Raw genomic sequence first — 22,266 nt, forward strand, 5'->3', positions numbered from 1 at the left:
TAGATCGCCAGGCTTTTCTTCCGAGACACCTCTGGGTGGACTAAAACCTTCAACCTTTCAATTAGCAGAAGCGTGTGTTAACTGTTTGCACCACCCAGGGACTGCAATAAATGTTGGCTATTAAAGTTATTGCTAATTAGTGACTTTATTGACCTTTTTTCTTTATATATTGACGACTTCAAATGTATCTGAAACGGCTTATAATAAAAAAAGCCCCAGGTACAATAAAGCCACTAAGGCCAGCAAGGGAGTGTTAGAGCAGAGTGATTATTAGTCAACAAGCAAATACCAAACCTGTTGCCGTTGAGTCGATTCCGACTCATAGCGACCCTAAAGGACAGAGTAGAACTCCCCCATAGGGTTTTCAAGGAGCACCTGGTGGATTCGAACTGCTGATCTTTTGGTTAGCAGCTATAGCTCTTAACCACTACGCCACCAGGATTTCCCTTATTTACTCATCTCCTACCCTTCTCTCTGCCCCCTATGCTGTAGCCCACTGGCCTCCTAGAACTTGCCAAGTCCTCTCCCGCCTCAGCCTGGCTGTCCTCTATTCCTTTTGCCTAGGATGCTCTTGCTCCCTTTTGATGTGGCTAGCTTATTGTCATCCTTCATGTCTCAGCTTAAATTTCTTCTTTAAAGAGCAGTCTTCTTTAACTGTGCTAAGGAGGGCCTTGTCTCCCACCCACTACCCTCCATCACATCATCTTCTTCATTTCCTCCGTAGCACTCACCATGGTCTGCCTGCCATCATCTGCTTATTGGGTTACTTGTTGATTTCTGGCTTTCCCTCTAGAATGTGAGGACAGGGGCCTTGTTCAATATATTCCCGGCACCAAGCACGCAATCTTATACATGGAAGTCAGTCAGTACATGTTGAGACAGTGTGCCAGGCACCATGCCTGGCTCCTCAAACACCACTTTGCAAAGCAAATGTTAGTTACCTTCATTTTACAAGTGAAGAAACTGAAGCTTGGACAGTCTAAGTCACAAAGACAGTTGATACATCATAAAGGCTCGACCTGGAGAAAATAGCATCCTGGGCTAAAACAAGAGAGAGATACCATGGATTACAGATCTTTAGTTATTTAATTGGAAGCACTCCAGTCTATCAATAAGAACAAGGTTTTCCACGCATTGTACTACAAGGAAGAGTTACCATGTAAGTTTTGTAGAAAGAGCTTTAAACGGTCAGCTTTTAAAATCAGCTTGAGCATTCTTCTTAGGACCATGTCTCACACTGGCTCTTACTGGATGCTGAGGCTGTTTGCTCCTGGAGCTCACATTCTAAGTACTAGTGCTGGGAAGCATTGCCTTCAGTTCCACTTAAAACATAGCCCAGCCATGTAGCTGTCTGGGGATCTGACTTGATACAGGAGTAAAGTTTTGAAAACATCAGGAGACCTACTGTAGACACTGGTCTAAATATAGTATCTGAAGAGGCTATCACATAGAATTAGAAATAATGATAATTAGATGACATCCGTAAATAAAGGTAAGGGTGCCATGGAATTCTGCAAACGTCTCGTCGCACAGTTCGGCTAGTGTACGGATGGGAATACAGGTGGGCTGGAGAATATAGGAGATGAGCCTGGAAAGGTAGATGGGGAGAGAGTAGAATGAGTTATGAATATTATTAACAAAATGTTTGACCTAAATTCCACATGCAGTTGTTGTTGGGTGCTGTGGAGTCCATTCCCATAGGGTTTTCTTGGCTGTAATCTTTATGGGAGCAGACCTGCAGGTCTTTGTCTTGTAGAACCGCTGGGTAAGTTCAAACTGCCAATTTTTTTGTTAGAGGCTGAATACTTAACTGTTTCGCCGCCAGGGCTCCTTTCCACATGTAGTAAAGATGCATTAAAACCTTTCAAACAGGAGATGGGTATTTTAGTGGCAAGGTGGTACAAATGGTTAAGTGTTCAGCTAGTAACTGAAAGGTTTGCAGTTCAAATCCGCCCATAGGTACTCAAAAGAAAGGCCTGATGATATACTTCTGAAAGATTACAGCCATTGAAAACCCTGTGGAGCACAGTTCTACTTGAACATACATGGGGTTGCCATGAATTGGAATTGACGGCGACTGTTTTTTGTTGTTGTTGTTGTTATTGTCGTTGTTTTGCTTTATGGAGGCATGGAGTAGCAGAGGCTGGAGGCAGAGACCCCCAAATCTGGTTTAGTGAGTTGTCCAAATAATAAATGATAAGAGATGGTACTAAGGTAGCATTGATAGGCCTGGAGAGGAAAGGATGACTTTCAGAAAAAAGAGCACTCTTTCACTTGAGAATCTGCCTCCCACAAATAAAAAAGCAGGTGCTAAAATCTGTTAAGCCAATCTATTAAGATTGTGAGAATTTGAATAAGTCAAATTGATCATATACTAGGTCACAAAGAAAACATCACTGTGTTTTTCCATTTTGTAGGCCAGGTTCTCATACCACTGTTTAATAAAATGCTAATAACACATGTAGACAGAAGAAACCCAAAACCTTAAAAAAAGAAAAGCACGATTTAGTCAAGGAAAAAACTATACCATAATTATTCTATTCACAAAATATTAAAAGTGGAGTGGAAACTGTCTATTAAATGTGTAAAAATGTGTAGATAGGGTAAAATCAAATCTGTACCCAGAAGGAAATTTTATAGATTTAAGTATTTGCATTTATTCAGAAAGAATTCAACCCAAGAAGTTAGGAAAAGAACAACAAAATCAACACAGAGAACACAAAAGAAATAAAATTATAAAGATAAACTTAGAGAATTTGAAAATAGTAAAACAATTTAATTGATGAATAATCCAAGAGCTAAATCTTTTTTAAAAAAATTAATGAAATAGATAATCTCTGACATCTGATAAAGCAAAAAAGGGAAAATATAATAAATTAGGACTGATAAGAGACATCAGTATAGATACAAAGGAGATTTTTTAATGGGTAAATGGATTCTATGGGCTATTACGCTAATGTGTTGAAAGTCTGAATGAAGTGGATGTTGATCTAGGAAATTATAAATGATCAAGAAAATACAAGAAAAGCTGAGTGAGAGTTGAGTAGAGAAATAATGTCGAAAGAAACTGGTGAGAGTTCATTTAAGGCTGAATTCTTTCAAACTTGTAAAAAACCGATCTGATGGCAGAGTATAGATGCTTCTGGATCATAAGAAAAGATAGAAAGCTGCCCAATTCATGTATGAAACACATAAACAAAAACGAATGAAGATAACACAAAAAGAAAGCTGTTAATCATACAGTTTATAAGAGTAGCTGTAAAACTCTTAATTGAAATACTCCAGCAAACTCCTGCTATGTAAGATTACTTATAAGTTAAGAAAATTATGAATATCACAAAAGAAAAATGGGCAAAGAACTCAGAAAATTCAGAGGACATATAAATGACTAATAAGCATATGAGAAAAAATGTTAAGCTTCACTAATAATCAAATCTTCTCAAATTGGCTATAGTGTTTTTAAAAAGATAATAATCAGTACTGAGGAGGATATGGTAGGATATTTTTATACGTTGCTAGTGGGAGGGAAAATTGCTCTTCAGAAAGGTTACGTCAATTTGGCAAATTCTTATCCTTTGATCCAGTAATTCCGTTATTAGGAATATATCCAAGGAAATAACTAGAGATGATGATAAAGATTTGGTATAAGAATGTTAATTTTAATTATTATTACCTGTAACAAAAAATTAGAAATAATCTAAATACGCAATATTAGGGAAATGGTTAAATTATGGTAAATCCATATAGCCGATTGTTGGGTAGCCATTAAAAATGTGTGTGTGTGTTTTTTTTAAAACAAATAACATTTCTACAAACACATATGAATACGTTTGTGTGTTTGAATAGGGTTTTGTTTGTTTTTTCATTAGTGAGACCGCAGTGTATATATATTGTAGAAAGGAGATGAGTATCCTATGCAGAAGGGACAAAGTGGAATAAGGCAGAGAGAATAAAGTGAAGAGAATGTCCATCTCTACATCAGCCTGGAGTTCCCAGGAGCCAGGAAGTAATGAGTGATGGGCTAGAGAGGTAAAGAGTCAAATCTCAGAGGGCACTGGGTGTCATTTTAAAGAACCTGAGTCTGTTTTAAGTCCTGAGGAGCTAGTTGAGGATCTTGGGCGTTGTAATGCCCAGGTAAGATTTGTATTTCTGTTTGCAAAGTAGCTAGACTCAATGTGTGTCAGAGTAGAGCCCTGCTTCATAGCGTTCTCAATGGCCAATTTTTTGGAAGTAGATCTCCAGTCCTTTCTTCTAAAGTGTCTCTGGGCAGACTAGAACCTCCAGCCTTTCAGTTAGTAGCGGACGACCCTTAGCCATTTATACTACCCAGAGACTCCTTTATGGGGAGGTGAGGTTAGATTAAATGGAGATGAGCCTGAGGCAAGGAAACCAGCCTGATCTAGAGTGTGAGGAGACCAGGAAGGCTTGAAGCACCATTTATGAGCTGATTGGTTGGATGGATTGGTGGGGAGGGGCATGTAGGGTGACTCCCAGGTGTCTACTTCAGCGGTGCTACCAAGTGAGATAAAGGTTGGCTCTTTCAAAATTACTATGATTTTTTTTTTTTAATAGCACTACCAATCTTAGGGAAACCGTGGTGGCTTAGTGGCAAAGAGTTTGGCTGCTAACCAAAAGGTGGGCAGTTTGAATCCACCAGGCTCTCTCTGGAAACCCTATGGGGCAGTTCTACTTTGTACTATAGGGTAAATATGAGCCGAATCGACTCCACGGCAATGGCTTGGGTTCAATGGTACCAATCTTAGAGAAAATTTAGAAGGAGAAATCTGTTGTCATTGCTCTAAGGACAAATAGAAAAGAATTGCAAAAGATGTATTTCTTGAGCCCACCTCAGTAATAAAGACCCTCGGACACCACGGGCTACTGATTCTAGTAAAGCTAGAGAACCCTTCAGTTAAAAACGTTCCCCATCCTTCTACCAAATGCATCTCATCAAATCACATTAAAATTTAAATCTATCTAAAGAGTTTGCACCTGTTTGAGGGGAATGGCGCTATTCAGAATATGTTTTGAACACTTTCTCCATGTTGGGTCATTGTGATTCTCTGGAATCATAAAATTTATAAAATCAGCAAGAGGCCTTGGAAAATGAGCAGTGTACCGCTTGAATCCCTCTATTGTTTCATCGTAGATTGTAGCAGTTCTCTGCTGCTGCAGCTTCGAAATGAGAGTTCTCATTGCATATTCAAGCCAAGTGCCTGCAGTATTAGAGATAAATTGCAGCAGTTAATTGCCATGGGTAAATCTTTAAAAAACAATTCAAGCATCTGAAGGTTAATAAAATCGGGTAATTAACAATAAAGCAGGATGCTGCTGCCGTAACTGTCTGCTGCTGATTAGCACATGTGGATGAAATCCTGTCATCTACTTTAAGTGCTGTGACACCGTCTGTCTTCTCATTAAACTGCCATGGCTTCACTGTCCCAAGTACAAATGGAAAAAGGGAATAATGGCTAGTGATCCAGGAGCTTCTCTGCACTTGAAGCAGATATTAGAGCACCTGCCCTGGTCCCAGGAACTCAAATGAGGTTAAACCCTGTTCTTGCTGACTTAGGCACCTGACTGAGGAGGATGTAAGAGATGCAAAGGAAAGGTTCTCATTTAGCCTGCGCTGGCTCTAAGGAGTCGTCCCCCGCCCCGCCCCCCAATCACGGTCAGGGCCTTAGCAAAAGCCACTAGGTTGGCTGCAGAGTCCTGACCATGCATTCCAGCCCCTCAGTCATGCATATGGTCCCACCTTCTGATGAATGGTGACTACTCTTCAATAACAACAGCTCATGCTGGCCTCTGGGAGCACCTGCATCATGTCACTCGAGATGGATAAGCTCAGCTGAGCCCTGCATCTCACACAATTAGTTCCCAGTTACAGCCACAGCTGTCAGCACCCAAGCACAAGCGTTTGCGAATGACTAGTTTTTGACAATTTGGAATGATTCAGGGCCTTGCTTCCCAAGATACACTTAGGATATTGACAAGGGACAATGACCCAGGTCTGCTGCTGTCTCTTCCAAGCTACATCAATTTTTTTTTTTTTAATGGGATAAAATGCACTATTTTTATCATTTTAAAGTGTACAAGTCAGGAGCTGGAAATGTTCATTTTGACGATGAATGCAACGCCATTCCTCTTCAATTTGTCATTCCCTGCATATTAGACCATATGATTGTCTTATTCAGAATTGGCAATATCAGTCCCCTTCAGCTCACTAATGCCGAGGATATCGATCTTTATGTGTTCCATTTCATTTTGATGACTTCTAGTTTTCCTACATTTTTACTTCGTACATTCCAGGTTCCAATTATTAATGGATGTTTACAGCTGTTAATTTTCATTTTGAGTCATGCCACACCAGCAAATGAAGGTCCCAAAAGCTTGACTCCATCCATGTCATTAAGGTTGACTCTACTTTGAGGAGGCAGCTCTTCCCCAGTCATACTTTGAGTACCTGTTCCAACCTGAGGGCCTCATCTTCTGGCACTATATCAGACAATGTTCTGCTGCTATTCGTAAGGTTTTAGCTGGCCAATTTTTTCAAAAGTAGACTGCCAGTTCCTTCTTCCTAGTCTCTCTTAGTCTGGAAGTTCAGCAGAAACCTGTCCACACCTGTTGGTATTTGAAATATTGGGGGCATAGCGTCTGGCATCACAACACACAAGCCCCCACAGTACGACAAACTGACAGACTAGTGGTAGTTTTTAATACATTAATTTGTTTTTAATACAGTAGCAAATATTTAAAATTTTTCTCAGATTTAATTTTAATATGATAAATATAGATACAACCCACATAAACAAAAGCTCTTTGGGGCTCTCAGTGATTTTTAAAGACTGTTAAGTGGTCTTGATACCAAAAATGTTGAGAACCGCTGCCTACATTGTTTTGCTATATTGGAGTGGCCACAGAAGAGCTGGCTATGGCGGCAGCTTCGTTGTTAGACACCTCTGTTTGAGGCCTGTCACATAAACGTCATATGCTCTTCACAGTTTAGCCTTCACTTACTCCTGTGAAACTGGACATCATCCTGCCAACGTCCTGGAGTGGCCGTGAGAATTAAATGAGGTGATTCAGCAGGTAGAGCACCTAGTGCTAGGCGAGCACTCCGTCAGTGGCCCTAGTCCCGGGTTTTTCTTGTCACCTGCAGGTGATGGAATTTTACTGCCAGGCCTGTGAGACCGCCATGTGTCGTGAGTGCACCGAGGGGGAGCACGCGGAACACCCCACCGTCCCGCTCAAGGACGTGGTGGAGCAGCACAAGGCTTCACTCCAGGTCCAGCTGGATGCTGTCAACAAAAGGTGCGCCCAGCTCACCTCCCCCAGACCCTCCTCTCCATGGGCTCCCAACTGGCCACCTGTTCTGAGGCCTGGCCTCATGGTCTCTTGTCCCAGAGGGTTAGTGGGGTCATGCTACCATTCAAGGAATGAGTTTCCGCGCCATACATAGGTTCTTCTTTTGTTGTGGTTCTGTAATCATAAATTAGTCAGTAATGAAGGTTGTCCCCTACCCCTTGGTTAAATTCTAACCTCCTTGTCTTATGAGTGGTGGTGCTTTTGTTTTAGTACCTTACTTCATTAAAGGAATAAAGTACATTCAAGGAACATGCTCTCAGGAGAAATGCTCTGAAATTCATGCCAAAACCAGGCTCTCTGAGAAGCCTTCCTTAGCTGCTATTCTTGACACACTGACAGGCACATTACGTGGGCTGTGACTGGGTCCCCTCTGAGCCAGGAAAAATGATTCTGAGCAGTGACTGCTCAGTTCTCCTCATGTTCTCCTGCTTCCAGGCTCTTTCTTTGGCATGGAAGTGAAGGAGCAGCATTGCCGTGTGGTACGTGAGAAAGACCAAAGAGGAAGTAACATAACTGAAAAGCAGAGCCAATAAATCTCTTCACTGACAGTTGTAGTGAGAGAAGTGTGGTTATTCTATATGAAATAAAAGAACTTGGAAACTTGGGAGAAGTTTCCAGGATACTGTTTGGATAAGTTTTTCATGTGGTTGGGAAAAAAGATAGTTACATATTTAGTGGTTCTCAACAATGGGAGATTTTGCCCCCCAAACAACATTTGGCAATGTGTGGAGATATTTTTGGTTATCACAACTGTTGGGGGGAGGATGCTACTGGCATCTGGTAGAGGCCAGGATGCTGTTAATCATCCTAGAGTGCACAGGAAATCCCCCCAACTAATGGCCCAGAATGTCAATAATGCTAAGTTTGAGGAAACCCTGATTTAGAGTGTGAGGAAAAGCCATGGCTTTTCAGAGCCCCTCAAGGCTTTGCACCATCAATTATTGAAAACAGATTGAAATAGATGTGGACCCTCAAAGTTTCTTCTTTCAAAGGTAGTAGTTATGTCTTATTCTGTTTTTCAGTTATTTTTTTAAATGATGAAAAGCATAGTAAATGTTTTTTGACAAAACCTAGTGTTTAGACAGATCTTTGAAATATTTCAAGGTTGATGTTAAATAATGGTCTCTAAATTGTCCCCCAGGCTTCCAGAAATAGATTCAGCTCTTCAGTTCATCTCGGAAATCATTCATCAGCTAACCAACCAAAAGGCCAGCATCGTGGATGACATTCATTCCACTTTTGATGAACTCCAGAAGACACTAAATGTGCGCAAGAGCGTGCTGCTTATGGAGCTGGAGGTCAACTATGGCCTCAAACACAAAGTAAGACTTCAGTCGTTGTCACAGATACTCTGTAAGAGACCAGTGATAACCAGTGACTCTTCAGGGCACTCGCTTACTGGCTTCTAATAGTGGCATCCATGGCACAGTGGTCAGCAGTTCAAATCCACCAGCTGCTTCTTGGAAACTCTATGGGACAGTTCTACTCTGTCATGTAGAGTCGCTATGAGTCGGAATCCACTCTATGGCAATGGGTTTGGTGTTTTTTTTTTTTTTTTTGGTTAATCGCAGCAAAGGAGACTCAAATGGGTTCTCAAGTGTCACAATGCTCAGATAGTAAACTGTAGATTTCATTTAATGGAATATCCAGCTATTATTTTCATCCTGTTTTCAGCAAAGCTCTATGGTTCTGTGACCTTAAGAACAAATTTATAATAAGCGATTGTCTAATTTGACAAAAGATGATTTTGAATATAGGATTTCAGCATTTAGGGTTAAACTGGATTGTTTTCCTTCCTTAATTATAATGTCTAATAGCGTCTAATTGGCTCTCACCCACACCAACCAGTTAGTCAACTTCACAGTGAACCCTGACTGCAGCCTTTGTTTAACTCTGAATGTCTAATCACAAAACCAGGGATGAAAAATTTCTAACAGTTGAGTGTGGAGAGTTTTTATTTGTGGGTTTCTGTTCCTTTAGATGGTATGCTGTCAGGGAGGTTTGGACATAAAGTAAAGATACTGGATAGTAAATATTTCAGATGTCAAGCATATCAATTTGTTTCCTACGCTCTTGGTAATGACGTTTCTACTTGCCCCTACCAAAACACATGACCCAAGAAATATGTGTGTGGGAGAGACCGGGCGTGGTGGAAGGGAAAAAAGAAAATACTGGGAATGTATTAGAACTGGGCTCACTGGATTAAAGTAAATGCACTCGCTTATCGCCACCCCAGTGGGCAGGTCTAGAACTTTCGGCCGTCCCAGAGTCTGTAGGCTCATCTGGTGGCGCGCGGGGCGAGCGCTGCAGCCTGGCACCACACCCGGCTGCACTCACCAGCCATCTGGTTTTTCCGGCAGGTCCTTCAGTCGCAGCTGGATACTCTGCTCGAGGGGCAGGAGAATATTAAGAGCTGCAGCAGCTTCACGGCGCAGGCCCTCAATCATGGCACGGAGACGGAGGTGCTGCTGGTCAAGAAGCAGATGAGCGAGAAGCTGAACGAGCTTGCTGACCAGGATTTCCCATTGCACCCTCGGGAAAACGATCAGCTGGACTTCATCGTGGAAACCGAAGGGCTGAAGAAGTCCATCCACAACCTCGGGACGATTTTAACCACGAACGCTGTTGCCTCTGAGACCGTGGCCACGGGCGAGGGGCTGCGACAGACCATCATCGGGCAGCCCATGTCCGTCACCATAACAACCAAGGACAAAGACGGGGAGCTCTGCAAGACCGGCAACGCCTACATCACAGCAGAACTGAGCACCCCCGACGGGAGCGTGGCGGACGGAGAGATCCTGGACAACAAGAACGGCACCTACGAGTTTCTGTATACTGTGCAGAAGGAAGGGGACTTCACCCTCTCCCTGAGACTCTATGACCAGCACATCCGAGGCAGCCCCTTTAAACTGAAAGTGATCCGCTCAGCTGATGTGTCTCCCACCACAGAGGGCGTGAAGAGGCGCGTGAAGTCCCCGGGGAGCGGCCACGTGAAGCAAAAGGCGGTGAAAAGACCCGCCAGCATGTACAGCACTGGGAAGCGAAAAGAGAACCCCATCGAAGACGATTTGATCTTCCGAGTGGGTAAGGAGAAGGCCTCTGCTGTGCCGATGCCTCGGCACTGGTTTGGTTAAGGGGTTGCTGGGAACGTGATAGTTATTGCAGATAGTAACGCTGTAGGTCAGAACTTCCACCTGAAGCTGTTGGGAGCTTATGCAGTCGCCTCCGGAGCTTTTACTTTCTTCTTTTTTAGAGAACATACATGTGCTACATAACCAAACAAACCCAGTGCCTTCGAGTCGATTCCCACTCATAGCGACCCTACAGGACAGAGGAGAACTGCTCCCGTAGAGTTTCCGAGGAGCACCTGGTGCATTCGAACTGCCGACCTTTTGGTCATCAGCCATAGCACTTAACCGCTAGGCCACCAGGGTTGCCATGTGCTACATATTCATTTTAAAAAGTAAAAACTGAAGATAGGCAGAAAGAGAAAAATCACAGCACCCATAATCTGGAGATTTTAAGGGACATATTGGCAGTTCCCCTCCCCTCCTCCAGTTTGGGAGTGTTTTCAGAGCACTCCTGCCTAATCCAAAGGCAGAGAGATTGTCACATCAGATAACTTCCTGTTTCTCTGAAGTCTCTCAGCCATGGCTTCACTATGGGCAAAGTGTCTGATGTCTCCCTCTCACTGCCTCTGCTATGTAAACTCTGTGCAGTGATAACATTAGGAGTGTGGTCACCTCCAGCCCGCCAGCTGTGTGTGCCAGCCACAGCTGGGGAGCAGTCCCAAAGAGGGGAACTTGGGTGGAAGTGGTAACTTGGAGAATGGAATGGCGTGCGGGGTGAGCCAAGAAAATTTGGGAATTATCATGTCTGATTTATTGCCTCTGGTTTTTAAAAATTATTTTCTCAAAGAGAGTAAACTGTAAACAACAAAGGACAATTTTTTTTTAAGGTGCATAATTTAATATTTTATTGTGTGTGATTTATAGGCTTACTCAGCCCTTATTAAACTTAGGTTTTCACAAGTGAGGAAAAGCCTTAAAGAAAACATATTTTGTGGTTAAAGATGTACCCCACATGTGCCGGGCTGGCAATTTAAAAGGCTAGATAACTCCTTTTTGAGCCCTCATGGTGTTGCTGAAAGTTTTTTTTTTAATTGTACTTTAGATGAAGGTTTACAGAACAAACTAGTTTTTCATCAAACAATAAACACATTGTTCTATGACATTGGTTAACAACCCTGCGACATGTCAACACTCTCCCTTCTCAACCTTGGGTTCCCTACTGCCAGCTTTCCTGTTCCCTCCTGCCTTCCAGTCCCTGCCCCAGGGCTGGTGCAACCCCGTTAGTCTTGTTTTGTTCCATTGGCCTGTTGAATCTTTGGCTGAAGGGTGAACCTCAAGAGTGACCCCATAACTGAGCTGAAAGGGTGTCTGGGGCCCATACTCTCTGGGTATCTCCAGTTTCTGTCAGGCCAGCAAGTCTGATGTTTCTTTTTGAGTTAGAATTTTGTTCTACATTTTTCTCCAGCTCTGTCCAGGACCCCCTGTTGCGATCCCTATCAGAGTAGTCAGTGGCGGTAGCCGGGCACTATCGAGTTGTTCTGAACTCAGTCTGCTGGATGCCGTGGTAGATGTGGTCCATTTGTCCTTTGGACTGATCTTTCCCTTATATCTTTAGTTTTCTTCACTCTTCCTGGCTCCCAAAGGGGTGAGACCAGTGGAGTATCCTAGATGACTGCTCACAGGCTTTTAAGACCCCAGATGCTACTCACCAAAGTAAAATGTAGAGTATATTCTTTATAAACTATGTTATGCTAATTAAGCTAGATGTTCCCGAGATCATGGTCCCCACAGCCCTCAGCCCAGCAATTCGGTCCCTCAGGGAGTTTGGATGTGTCTGTGGAGCTTCCATGACCTTGCCTTGTACAGGTTGTGCTGGCTTCCCCAATATTATGTACCGTCTTACCCTTCCCCAAAGTTTCCACTTATCATCTATTGTCTATTAAGTGTTTTTCCATGCCTACCCTTCCCCTCCCTTGTAACCATCAAAGATTGTTTCTTTTTGTGTGTAAACCTTTTCAGTACAGTAGTGGTCTCATACAATATTTGCCCTTTTGTGACTGACTTATTTCACTCAGTATAATGCCCTGCACATTCATCCATGTTACGAGATGCTTCACAGATTCAGCTTCGTGCTTTACCGTTGCGTGATACTCCATTGTGTGTATATACCAGAGTTTGTTTATCCATTCATCTGCTGGTGGGCATCTAGATCGTTTCCATCTTTTCGCTATTGTGAACGAGGCTGTAATGAACGTGGGTATGCATATACAAAGGACAATTCTTAAGAAAGATATGTCTGAATTCGTGCTTAGTTACTTTTAGTTAGCTCCGGCCTGCTTCTTTTTCTCCTTGTTCAGCCCTCACTGCAGTATTGCTTAAAGGGTGCTGTGCAGTCTGTCAACGGATGCGTGTAGAAAAACAGTTCATTGGTTCAAATAGATTGGGTTAGGTTAGACGGATTTCTTTACTGCTGACCTTCTCAGAGCCTCTAGAACCTGCTGATGTGCACAGCAAATCTGTCAAGCAGGGGGAGAGATAACAGGCAGCACTTCCAAACTTTTCTGCCCAGAGAACTCTTTCTGCAGAATGTTTTAGGAAACTAAGAATTCTTGGAACATACTAGGGCAAAAGCTGCTCTGTGCTAATACTTCCTAGGCTGGATCTTGGTAAAGATGGTAACATGACTGACCATCAGAGCATGGAGGTCGACATATGCCACTGGCCGCGTCTGCACGTGGGCATAGAGGTTGATACAGTCCCCACCACCCCTAAAGCGGAATATTCCGGGGGGACTGGGGCCCCCCACAGAATCGGGAGCCTCCCAGCTTGGCTGCTCCAGTTTTGCCGCTTACTTGATCCTTGCGCAGGTCTCTCAGCCTCCCTGGTTTCAGTTTCAATGCCCATAAAATAAAACATAAAAACATCCGTTTCTCAGAATTCTCCTAAGTACCACGCATAACGCCTGGTATGTAGATGGGGTTAAACAATGAGAGCTGTTGTTATTGCGCATATTATTTAGGCTGTTTGACTATCCCAACTACCTTTTCTTCTTAAAAAAATTTAAGCTGTTGCTCCCCATCGGTCTCCTGCGTTGAGACCCAGCGCAGACTCCTTCAGACCCCAGCCAAGTGACCCCAGTCTATTCCGCAGGCACTGGGATGAGTGGAGAAAGCTCAGATCTGGAATCGGGCAGCTCTGGACTGAATTCTGATTCTCCTTGCAGCTTGGCAAATGGCTTACCCTTTCTGAACCAGATTTCCTCCTCTGTGATATAAAGGGAGTAAACTATTACCTAGCTCTTAACATTGCTATGGGGGTGAAATGAGAGATACTGCTTTTTATGTGTCTGCCACTTGACTATGTACAGTAAGGACTAGACTAATGGTAGCTATTATCTTACTATTGTTATTATTGTTATTCAGCATCGTCTCCACCTACCGTTTACACCACAGGGATGAGGCATATCTTTTGGGGGTGTTTTCTTTTTTCCCCCTGCTATACTGACTTCGGAAACCCTAGTGGCGTAGTGGTTAAGAGCTAAGGGTGCTAACCAAAAGGTTGGCAATTCAAGTCCACCAGGTGCTCCTTGGAAACTCTATGGGACAGTTCTTCTCTGTCCTGTAAGGTTGCTATGAGTGGGAATGGACTTAATGGCAACGGGTTTGGTTTTTTGGGTTATATTGACTTTAAATCCCCAGCTCCCATCCCAGGTGGAAGGGGATATACTCCTCTCCCCTCAGACAAACAAACCCATGCTGTCTAGTTGATTCTGACTCATAGAGACCCTATAAGACAGAGAACTGCCCTGTAGGATTTTCAAGGAGCTGGTGGTGGATTCAAACCGCCAACCTTTTGGTTAGCAGCTGTAGCTCTAAACCACAGTACCACCAGGGCTCCAAAGCACCACACGTATGTTTATTAATGAAGTAGAGATGTTACATACCCCAGGTGTGTAGGGGTGGAAGGAAAGGCGAAGCTCATTGGCCTACTCCTCTTTGACCTCGTGTTTTAATCTAGAGTTCACCCAAAAGGTACCGCTCCCTGTCTGATAATATAACTCAGAAAACATTTATAGAGCGCGTAAGTGCCTGCCAGGCACTGCGCTAGGTGGTGGGGGTAGGAATGAAAGAGATACGATCTCCACCCTTGAGCTTACACATTTTGGGGTGACAGATGCATGAACAACTAACTATAACACCGTGGATTAGCTATAGGAAGGAGGAGGAATTTAAAATAGAACTTGAACGATGGGTAGGATATATCCAAGTTGGCAGGAGGAAATGGCATCACAGGCTGAGGGACTGGTGAGAGGAAAGGTGAAGAGGAGTGAACACAATTGATGTTTTGGGGGACGTATCACGTGAGAAGATGCAGGGTGAGCAGGGGTGCAGAGGACAAAAAGTGAGGAGGGCACTGGCGGACGTGTGGTTGATGAATTAGTGCTGGAGCCCTCTGCTCCTTGGAAGCCCTCTGTGCTTTCACACCCGGGCGCCTTCGTTCATGAAGTCTTGCCCCAGGGTTATCCTTTCTTGTCTTAGCTATTTAATGCTGCTGTAACAGAAATACTACAAGTGGATGGCTTTAACAAAGAGAAATTTATTCTCTCACAGCCTGGGAGGCTCGAAGTCCAAATTCAGGGTGTCAGCTCCAGGGGAAGGCTTTCTCTCTCTGTCAGGTCTGAAGAAAAGTCCTTGTCATCAATCTTCCCCTGGTCTAGGAGCTTCTCAGGCACAGGGACCCCAGGTCCAAAGGATGCATGCTTCTGGCTATACATTCTTGGTGGTATGAGGTCCCCAGGTCTCTCTGCTTACTTCTCTCTTTTATATTTTAAGAGAGATTGGCTTAAAACACAATCTAGTAGATTGAGTCCTGCTTCATTAACATAACTGCTACTAATCCCACCTCATTAATGTCATAGAGATAGGATTTACAACACACTGGAAAATCACATCAGATGACAAAATGGAGGATAATCACACCATACTGGGAATCACGGCCTAGCCAAGTTGACACATATTTTGGGAGGACACAATTCAATCCATGACACTCCTCAAGAACCACTTTCTCTCTCGAATGCGTGTGGTTTTTTTTTTTTTTTTTTCTGTCGGAAAGTATAGTAACTTGTAAACCTCCAAAGTGCATGTTTAATTTCAGTACAGTGGATTCAAGAGCAAGTATACAAGTTACATCCATCAAGGCTGGACTACAGATTTATCATATTCATCATTATCATTGTCCTCATGATCATCACCTTCTTCATATTTTGTTTTCACTGCATTTAATGGTAGAACCACCTTCCCTATTATTTCTTTTTTTTATCTTATGTTGTTTAATGTTTTGTCTTAGGCAAATACATTTTTTTTTATATTGTGATTTAAGTGAAAGTTTACAGCTCAAGTCAGTTTCTCAGACAAAAATTTTTACACACATTGTTGTGTGACCCTAGTTGCTCTCCCTGTAATGTGACAGCATAGTCCTTTCTACCTTGGATTTCCCATGTCCATTCAACCAGTTCCTGTCCCCCTCTGCCTTCTCATCTTGCCTCTGTACAAAAGCTGCCCATTTAGTCTTACGTGTCTACTTGAGCTAAGAAGCAGTCTCTTCACAAGTATCATTTTTATGTCTTATAGTCCAGAGTAATCGTTGTCCGAAGAGTTGGTTTTGTGAATGGTTTCAGTTCTGGGCTAACAGAGAGTCTGCGGGCCGTGTCTTCTGGGGTCCCTCCAGTCTCAGTCAGACTATTAAGTCTGTTCTTTTTACTAGAATTTGAGTTCTGTACCCCACTTTTCAGGGACTCTTTGTTGTGTTCCCTGTCAGGGTGGTCACTGATGGTAGCTAGGCACCATCTAGTTCTTCTGGTCTCAGGCTGATGGAGTCTCTGGTTTATGTGGCCCTTTCTGTCTCTTGGGCTCAAGTTTTCCTTGTGTCTGGCATTCTTCATTCTCCTTGGCTCCAGGTGGGTTGGGACCAACTGATGTATCTTAGATGGCCACTTGCTAGCTTTTAAGACCCCAGATGCCACTCACCAAAGTGGGATGCATTTTTCTTAATAAACTTTGTTATGCCAATTGACCTAGATGTTCCTTGAAACCATGGTCCCCAGGCCCCCGCCCCTGCTACTCTGTACCTCTAAGTGTTTGGTTGTATTCAGTAAACTTCTTAGCTTTTTGTTTAGTCCAGTTGTGGTGACTTCCCCTGTATTATGTGTTGTCCTTCCCTTCACCTAAGATAATTCTTATCTACCAAGTAGTTAGTGAATACCTCTTCCCCTCCCTCCCCACCCTCGTAACCATCAAAGAATGTTTTCTTCTGTGTTTAAACCATTTTTTGAGTTCTTATAAAAGTGATCTCACACAATATTTGTCCTTTTGCAACTAATTTCACCCAGCATAATGCCTTCCAGATTCATCCATGTTATGAGATGTTTCACAGATTCATTGTTGTTCTTTATTATTTCATAGTATTTCATCATGTAAATATACCATAATTTGTTTACCCATTTGTCCACTGATGGGCACCTAGGTCGACCCCCGACTCATGGTGACCCATGCATAATGGAATGAAATGCTGCCCGGTCACACGCCATCACCACAATAAGTTGCGGATCAGATCATTTTGATCCATAGGGTTTGCACTGGCTGCTTTTCTGAAGTAGATAGCCAGGCCTTTCCTTCTAGTTTGTCTTAGCATGGAAGCTCTGCTGAAACCTGTTCATCATGGTTGTTATTTTTGTTGTTAGGTTGAGTTGATTTTGACTCATAGAGACCGCATGTGAGAGTATTGCTGCTCCATAGGGTTTTCTTGCCTGTCATCTTTATGGAAGCAGATTGCCAGGCCTTTCTTCTGTGGTGCCACAGGGTGGGTTCAGACCACCAGCCTTTTGGTTAGCACCCAAGTGCTAAACCATTTATGCCACCAGGACTGCTCTCATCATCGTTAGGTGATGATGTTAAGCGAGGGATGAGATTCTAAGTCTGGCCTAGAGAAGGTCACATGTAGAAGGGCACAGATGTCTAAACACCATGGCTTAGGTCAGGGGTACCTTCATATGAATCAAGGCACAGAAGTCAGGGTGGGGCTGGAGGCTGGCAGTTGGAGGAGAGCCAAGGAAGTTCCCAGAGGAGATGACATCTAAGCCTCAGCTGGCTTTGAAGGATGAAAAGTCTTTCGGATGGAAGGAGGAAAAGGGTCTTTTAGATGAAAGGAAAGCAGGTGCATGAAGGTGAGAAACTGGGTAGTTGAAGGAACTGCCAATGATTCCCTTATCCTGCAGCATAAAACCAAGGAGGCTACAAGCAGAGACCAGGCTATGCTTCCTCCATAAGGAGCTGGGACTTTGTTCTGTAAACCTGTGTTTTTCGAAGTATGGTCTATAAACCACTTGCATCAGAATTCCTTTGGGTACCCAGTATAGGATAAAAATGCTTAGACTCCAAACTGCATTTACTGAATCAGAATCTCTGGGGAGGGGCCAGGAACCCACATTCTATAAGCTCCAGTGATACTTACGCACACTGAGGTTTGAGCTCTCCATGATGGGGGCTAGGGGTCATTAAAGGGCGTTAATGTAGTGTAGCGACTTTCCAGAGAGCGCGGGGACATGATAGGGGATCTTTGGAAATGTCTCACAGGAGGCAGGCAGTCTATTAAGAAGCTATTGCAGTCGTCCCCAGGAGCTGTATGTGCCAGATTTAAGTGATACAATGGAATAGAGAGGAAAGGGCAGGTTTATAAGATGCTCAGAAGGTAGAGGGCAGGACTTGGCAGTGACCAGTTAGAGCTTCCAGCTGGGTGAGTTGAGGTGCTATAGGGACGTGGGGCAGTAGAGTGTACAGGTAAGGCTGTGGACCCTGAAGCTATACTGCTTTGCATTCCAGCCCCAGCACTGTCACTTCCCATCAGTGCAGTCTTGGTAAGCTACTTACCCTTTCAGTGCCTCAGGTTCCTCTATAAAATGGGATAAAAGAACCTGTGTCTCAGGGTTGGCATTGAATAACATTCAGTAAATTTTAGAGGGGCAGAGTAGGTAATGCTGGTTAACACATTCATAGTTTAGGTAATGCTGGTTAACACATTCATAGTCATAGCATAGAAATAACAGCTCATGCAATTAATTAAGAACATAGTAGATCAATAGCTTAAAAGCCTGACTGTCTGAATTTGAATCCCAGCCTGCTTTTATTAGCTGTGTGATTTTGGGAAAGTTATTTAACCTCTTTGTGCCTCAGTTTCTTCACCTGTAAGTAAGGATAATATTAATGCATACCTCTCATGGGCTTGCAGTGAGGATTAAAGATATTGTTGTGTTGTTGTTGTTGTTAGGTGCTGTCGATTCAGCTCCGACTCATAGCGACCCTATGCACAAAGGAACAAAGCACCGCCTGGTCCTGCGCCATCCCCACTATCCTTGTTATGCTTGAGCCCATTGTTGCAGCCACTGTGTCAATCCATCTCATCAAGGGTCTTCCTCTTTTTCGCTGACCCTCTACTCTATCAAGCATGATGTCCTTCTCCAGGGACTAGTCCTTCCTGATAACATGTCCAAAGTAAGCGAGACAAAGTCTCACCATCCTCCTTTCTAAGGAGCATTCTGTCTGTACTTCTTCCAACACAGATTTGTTCATTCTTTTGGCTGGCCATCGTGTCTTCAATATTCTTCACCAACACCGTATTTCAAAGGCAACAATTCTTCTTCAGTCTTCCTTATTCATCGTCCAGCTTTCCCGTGCGTATCAGGAGATTGAAAACACCATGGCTTGGGTCAGGGGCACTTTAGTCCTGAAAGTAACACTTTCGCATTTCAACACTTTAAAGAGGTCTTTTGTAGTAAATTTTTCCAATGCAATATGCCGTTTGATTTCTTACCTGCTGTTTCCATGGATGTTGATCGTGGATTCAAGTAAAAGGAAATCCTTGACAACTTCAGTCCTTTCTCCATTTATCATGATGTTGCTTATTGGTCCAGTTGTGAGGATTTTTGTTTTCTTTATGTTGAGATGTAATCCATACTGAAGGCTATAGTCTTTGATCTTCATCAGTAAGTGCTTCAAGTCTTCTTCACTTTCAGCAAGCAAGGTTGTGTCATCTGCATATTGTGGGTTGGTAATGAGCCTTCATCCAATCCTGATGCCTCATTCTTCTTCATATACTCCAGTTCTTGGATTATTTGCTCAGCATACAGATTGGATAGGTATGGTGAAAGGATACAACCCCGATACACACTTTTCTTGACTTTAAACCACACAGTATCCCCTTGTTCTGTTCGAACGACTGCCTCTTGATCTATGTACAGGTTCCTCATGAGCACAATTAAATGTTCTGGAATTCCCATTCTTTGCAGTGTTATCCATAATTTGTTATGATCCACAGTTAAATACCTTCGCGTAGTCAATAGAACACAGGTAAACATCTTTCTGGTATTCTCTGCTTTCAGCCAAGATCATCTGACATCAGCAATTATATCCCTCGTTCCACATCCTCTTCTGAATCCAGCTTGAATTTCTGGCAGTTCTCTGTCAATATACGGCTGCAGCCGCTTTTGAATTACCTTCAGGAAAATTTTACTTACATGTGATATTAATGATATTGTTTGATAGTTTCCGCATTCGGTTGGATCACCTTTCTTTGGAATGAGCATAAATATGGATCTCTTCCAGATGGTTGGCCAGGTAGCTGTCTTTCAAATTTTTCAGCCTAGATAAGTGAGTACTTCGAGTGCTGCATCTATTTGTTGAAACATCTCAGTTGTTATTCCATCGATTCCTGGAGCCTTGTTTTTTGCCATTGCCTTCAGTGCTGTTTGGACTTCTTCCTTCATTACCATTGGTTCCTGATCATATGCTACCTCCTGAAATGGTCAAACATCGACCAGTTCTTTTTGGTACAGTGACTCTGTGTATTCCTTCCGTCTTCTTTTGGTGCTTCCTGTGTTGTTTAATATTTTCCTCATAGAATCCTTCAGTATTGCACCTCAAGGCTTGAATTTTCTCTTCAGTTCTTTCAGCTTGAGAAATGCCAAGCATGTTCTTCCCTTTTGGTTTTCTAACTCCAGGTCTTTACACATGTCATTATAATACTTTACTTTGTCTTCTTGAGCTGTCCTTTGAAATGTTCTGTTCAGCTCTTTTACTTCATCATTTCTTCCATTTGTTTTAGCTACTCACCATTCAAGAGCAAGTTTCAGAGTCTCTTCTGACATCCATTTTGGTCTTTTATTTCTTTCTTGTCTTTTTGATGACCTCTTGCTTTCTTCTTGTATGATGTCCTTCCACAACTCATCTGGTCTTTGGTCATTAGTGTTCAATGTATATGTTTAATATGTATTAAAGAAATTAATATAAAATCTTATAACGGTGTAGACATATAGTAATCAATGAGTGTTGACTAATGCTGTTATTAGGTCCCTGGGTAGCACAAGCAGTTTGTGCTAGACTACTAAGCTAAAGGTTGGTGGTTCGAACCCACCCAGTGCCACCACAGAAGAAAGGCCTGGCGATCTGCTTCTGTAAAGATCACAGCTATGAAAGCCCTATGGAGCACCATGAGTTAGAGTAGAACTGCCCCCATAAGGTTTTCTTGGCTATAATCTTTTCAGAAACAGTTGGCCAGCCCTTCCTTCCATGGAGCTACTGGGTGGGTTCAAAACGCCAACTTTTAGGTTAGCAGACGGTTGCAAACTGTTTGTGCCACCCAGGCTCCTATTATTTGCTAAACTATATCGTGTAGTGTGAGGAGCCCTGGTGGCATAAGCAGGCGCTTGGTGAGAGATTGGCGGTTTGAACCCACCCGGTAGCTACACGGAAGAAACACCTGGCGATCTGCTTTCATAAAGATTACAGCCAAGGAAATCCTATGGAGCAGTTCTGCTCTGTAACACACGGTGTCCCCATGAGTCGAAAACAACTTGACAGCACCTAACAATGACAACCACGTAGTGTGCCGAAGCTGAATCATACTGGGTCACAAAAGCCAATTGGGCTTATGCCTTCCCAACTCTGTTCAGCGACTTCATACCAGTAGCTTGCCATTGGCCACAATGGGAACAGTGGGAGCTACATACTCTACAGAAATCAGCAAGTGCTACAAATCAGCACCCCCCGCCCACCTCCTGCTCTTCAAGAGTCGACTTACTTGCTCCACATATAACCTTGCTTACGGTGAAGAAATGCAGGCTCAGAGCGGTGAAAGCTAGGGTAGGAACCCATGCCGTTTTCATTGCGCAGTGGCTCCTCTTTGTCTAAAATGTCCTCGGACCACCGTGGTTTCCCTAAGTTGAGATGTTTGATACCTCCTGGGCCAGAAAACTCCCCTGCCTCTGCAAGCAAATTACTGTGCTACTCTAATGTTCTACTGGAAAACAGTCCTGAACGCGTTTAGGGAAGTCGCTTAGAGCATCAGTTGATGATGAGTCTTTGAAACACAGGGATTATTTTCCCCTTCACTGTGAGAGTTTGCTGACTGGAAGCCAAGAGCTGATTTTGTCAGCTACTAAAGAAAGTAATTGAACAAAGGGGAAGCCAGAAGATGTGGGTGGAAATGAAAGAATTACAGTTGAATTGTTTCAAATTATGTAATTAATACACCGTGCCTTAATGAGTCCATGGGAAGTGTTGAATGAAACATTGATTTGTACTCTGGAAGAGTGCACTTTTTTGTAATATAAAATGGATGTGTAAAATCACGTAGCATGGGTTCAGAGGCATTACAGGAAGAGAGGTTATTATTTTATGCCCCTTCCCCTACCTCACAGAGTCCCTGGGTGGTATAACTGATTAATCCCCATGGCTGCTAACTGAAAGGTTAGAGATTCGAGTCCACCCAGAGGTGCCTC

The 22,266-nt window shown here is 43.2% G+C and overlaps 1 protein-coding gene across 5 annotated transcripts in view; it reads left to right on the forward strand.

The window, feature by feature from the left end:
* The window catches only part of TRIM2 (tripartite motif containing 2), a 199,767-nt gene that overhangs the window by 144,075 nt on the left and 33,426 nt on the right, over nucleotides 1-22,266 (forward strand). For 4 of the 5 annotated variants that reach the window (XM_064267585.1, XM_064267586.1, XM_023557111.2 and 1 more), the window contains exons 4-6: nucleotides 7,160-7,311; nucleotides 8,507-8,687; nucleotides 9,726-10,449. In XM_064267585.1, the coding sequence (XP_064123655.1) occupies nucleotides 7,160-7,311; nucleotides 8,507-8,687; nucleotides 9,726-10,449 (1,057 nt within the window). Of the gene's footprint in view, nucleotides 1-7,159; nucleotides 7,312-8,506; nucleotides 8,688-9,725; nucleotides 10,450-22,266 lie in introns of those variants that run through there. The other variant, XM_023557113.2, reaches the window with a different exon arrangement.

This window comes from Loxodonta africana, chromosome 13 (genome assembly GCF_030014295.1).
Source record: "Loxodonta africana isolate mLoxAfr1 chromosome 13, mLoxAfr1.hap2, whole genome shotgun sequence".
NCBI lineage: Eukaryota > Metazoa > Chordata > Mammalia > Proboscidea > Elephantidae > Loxodonta > Loxodonta africana.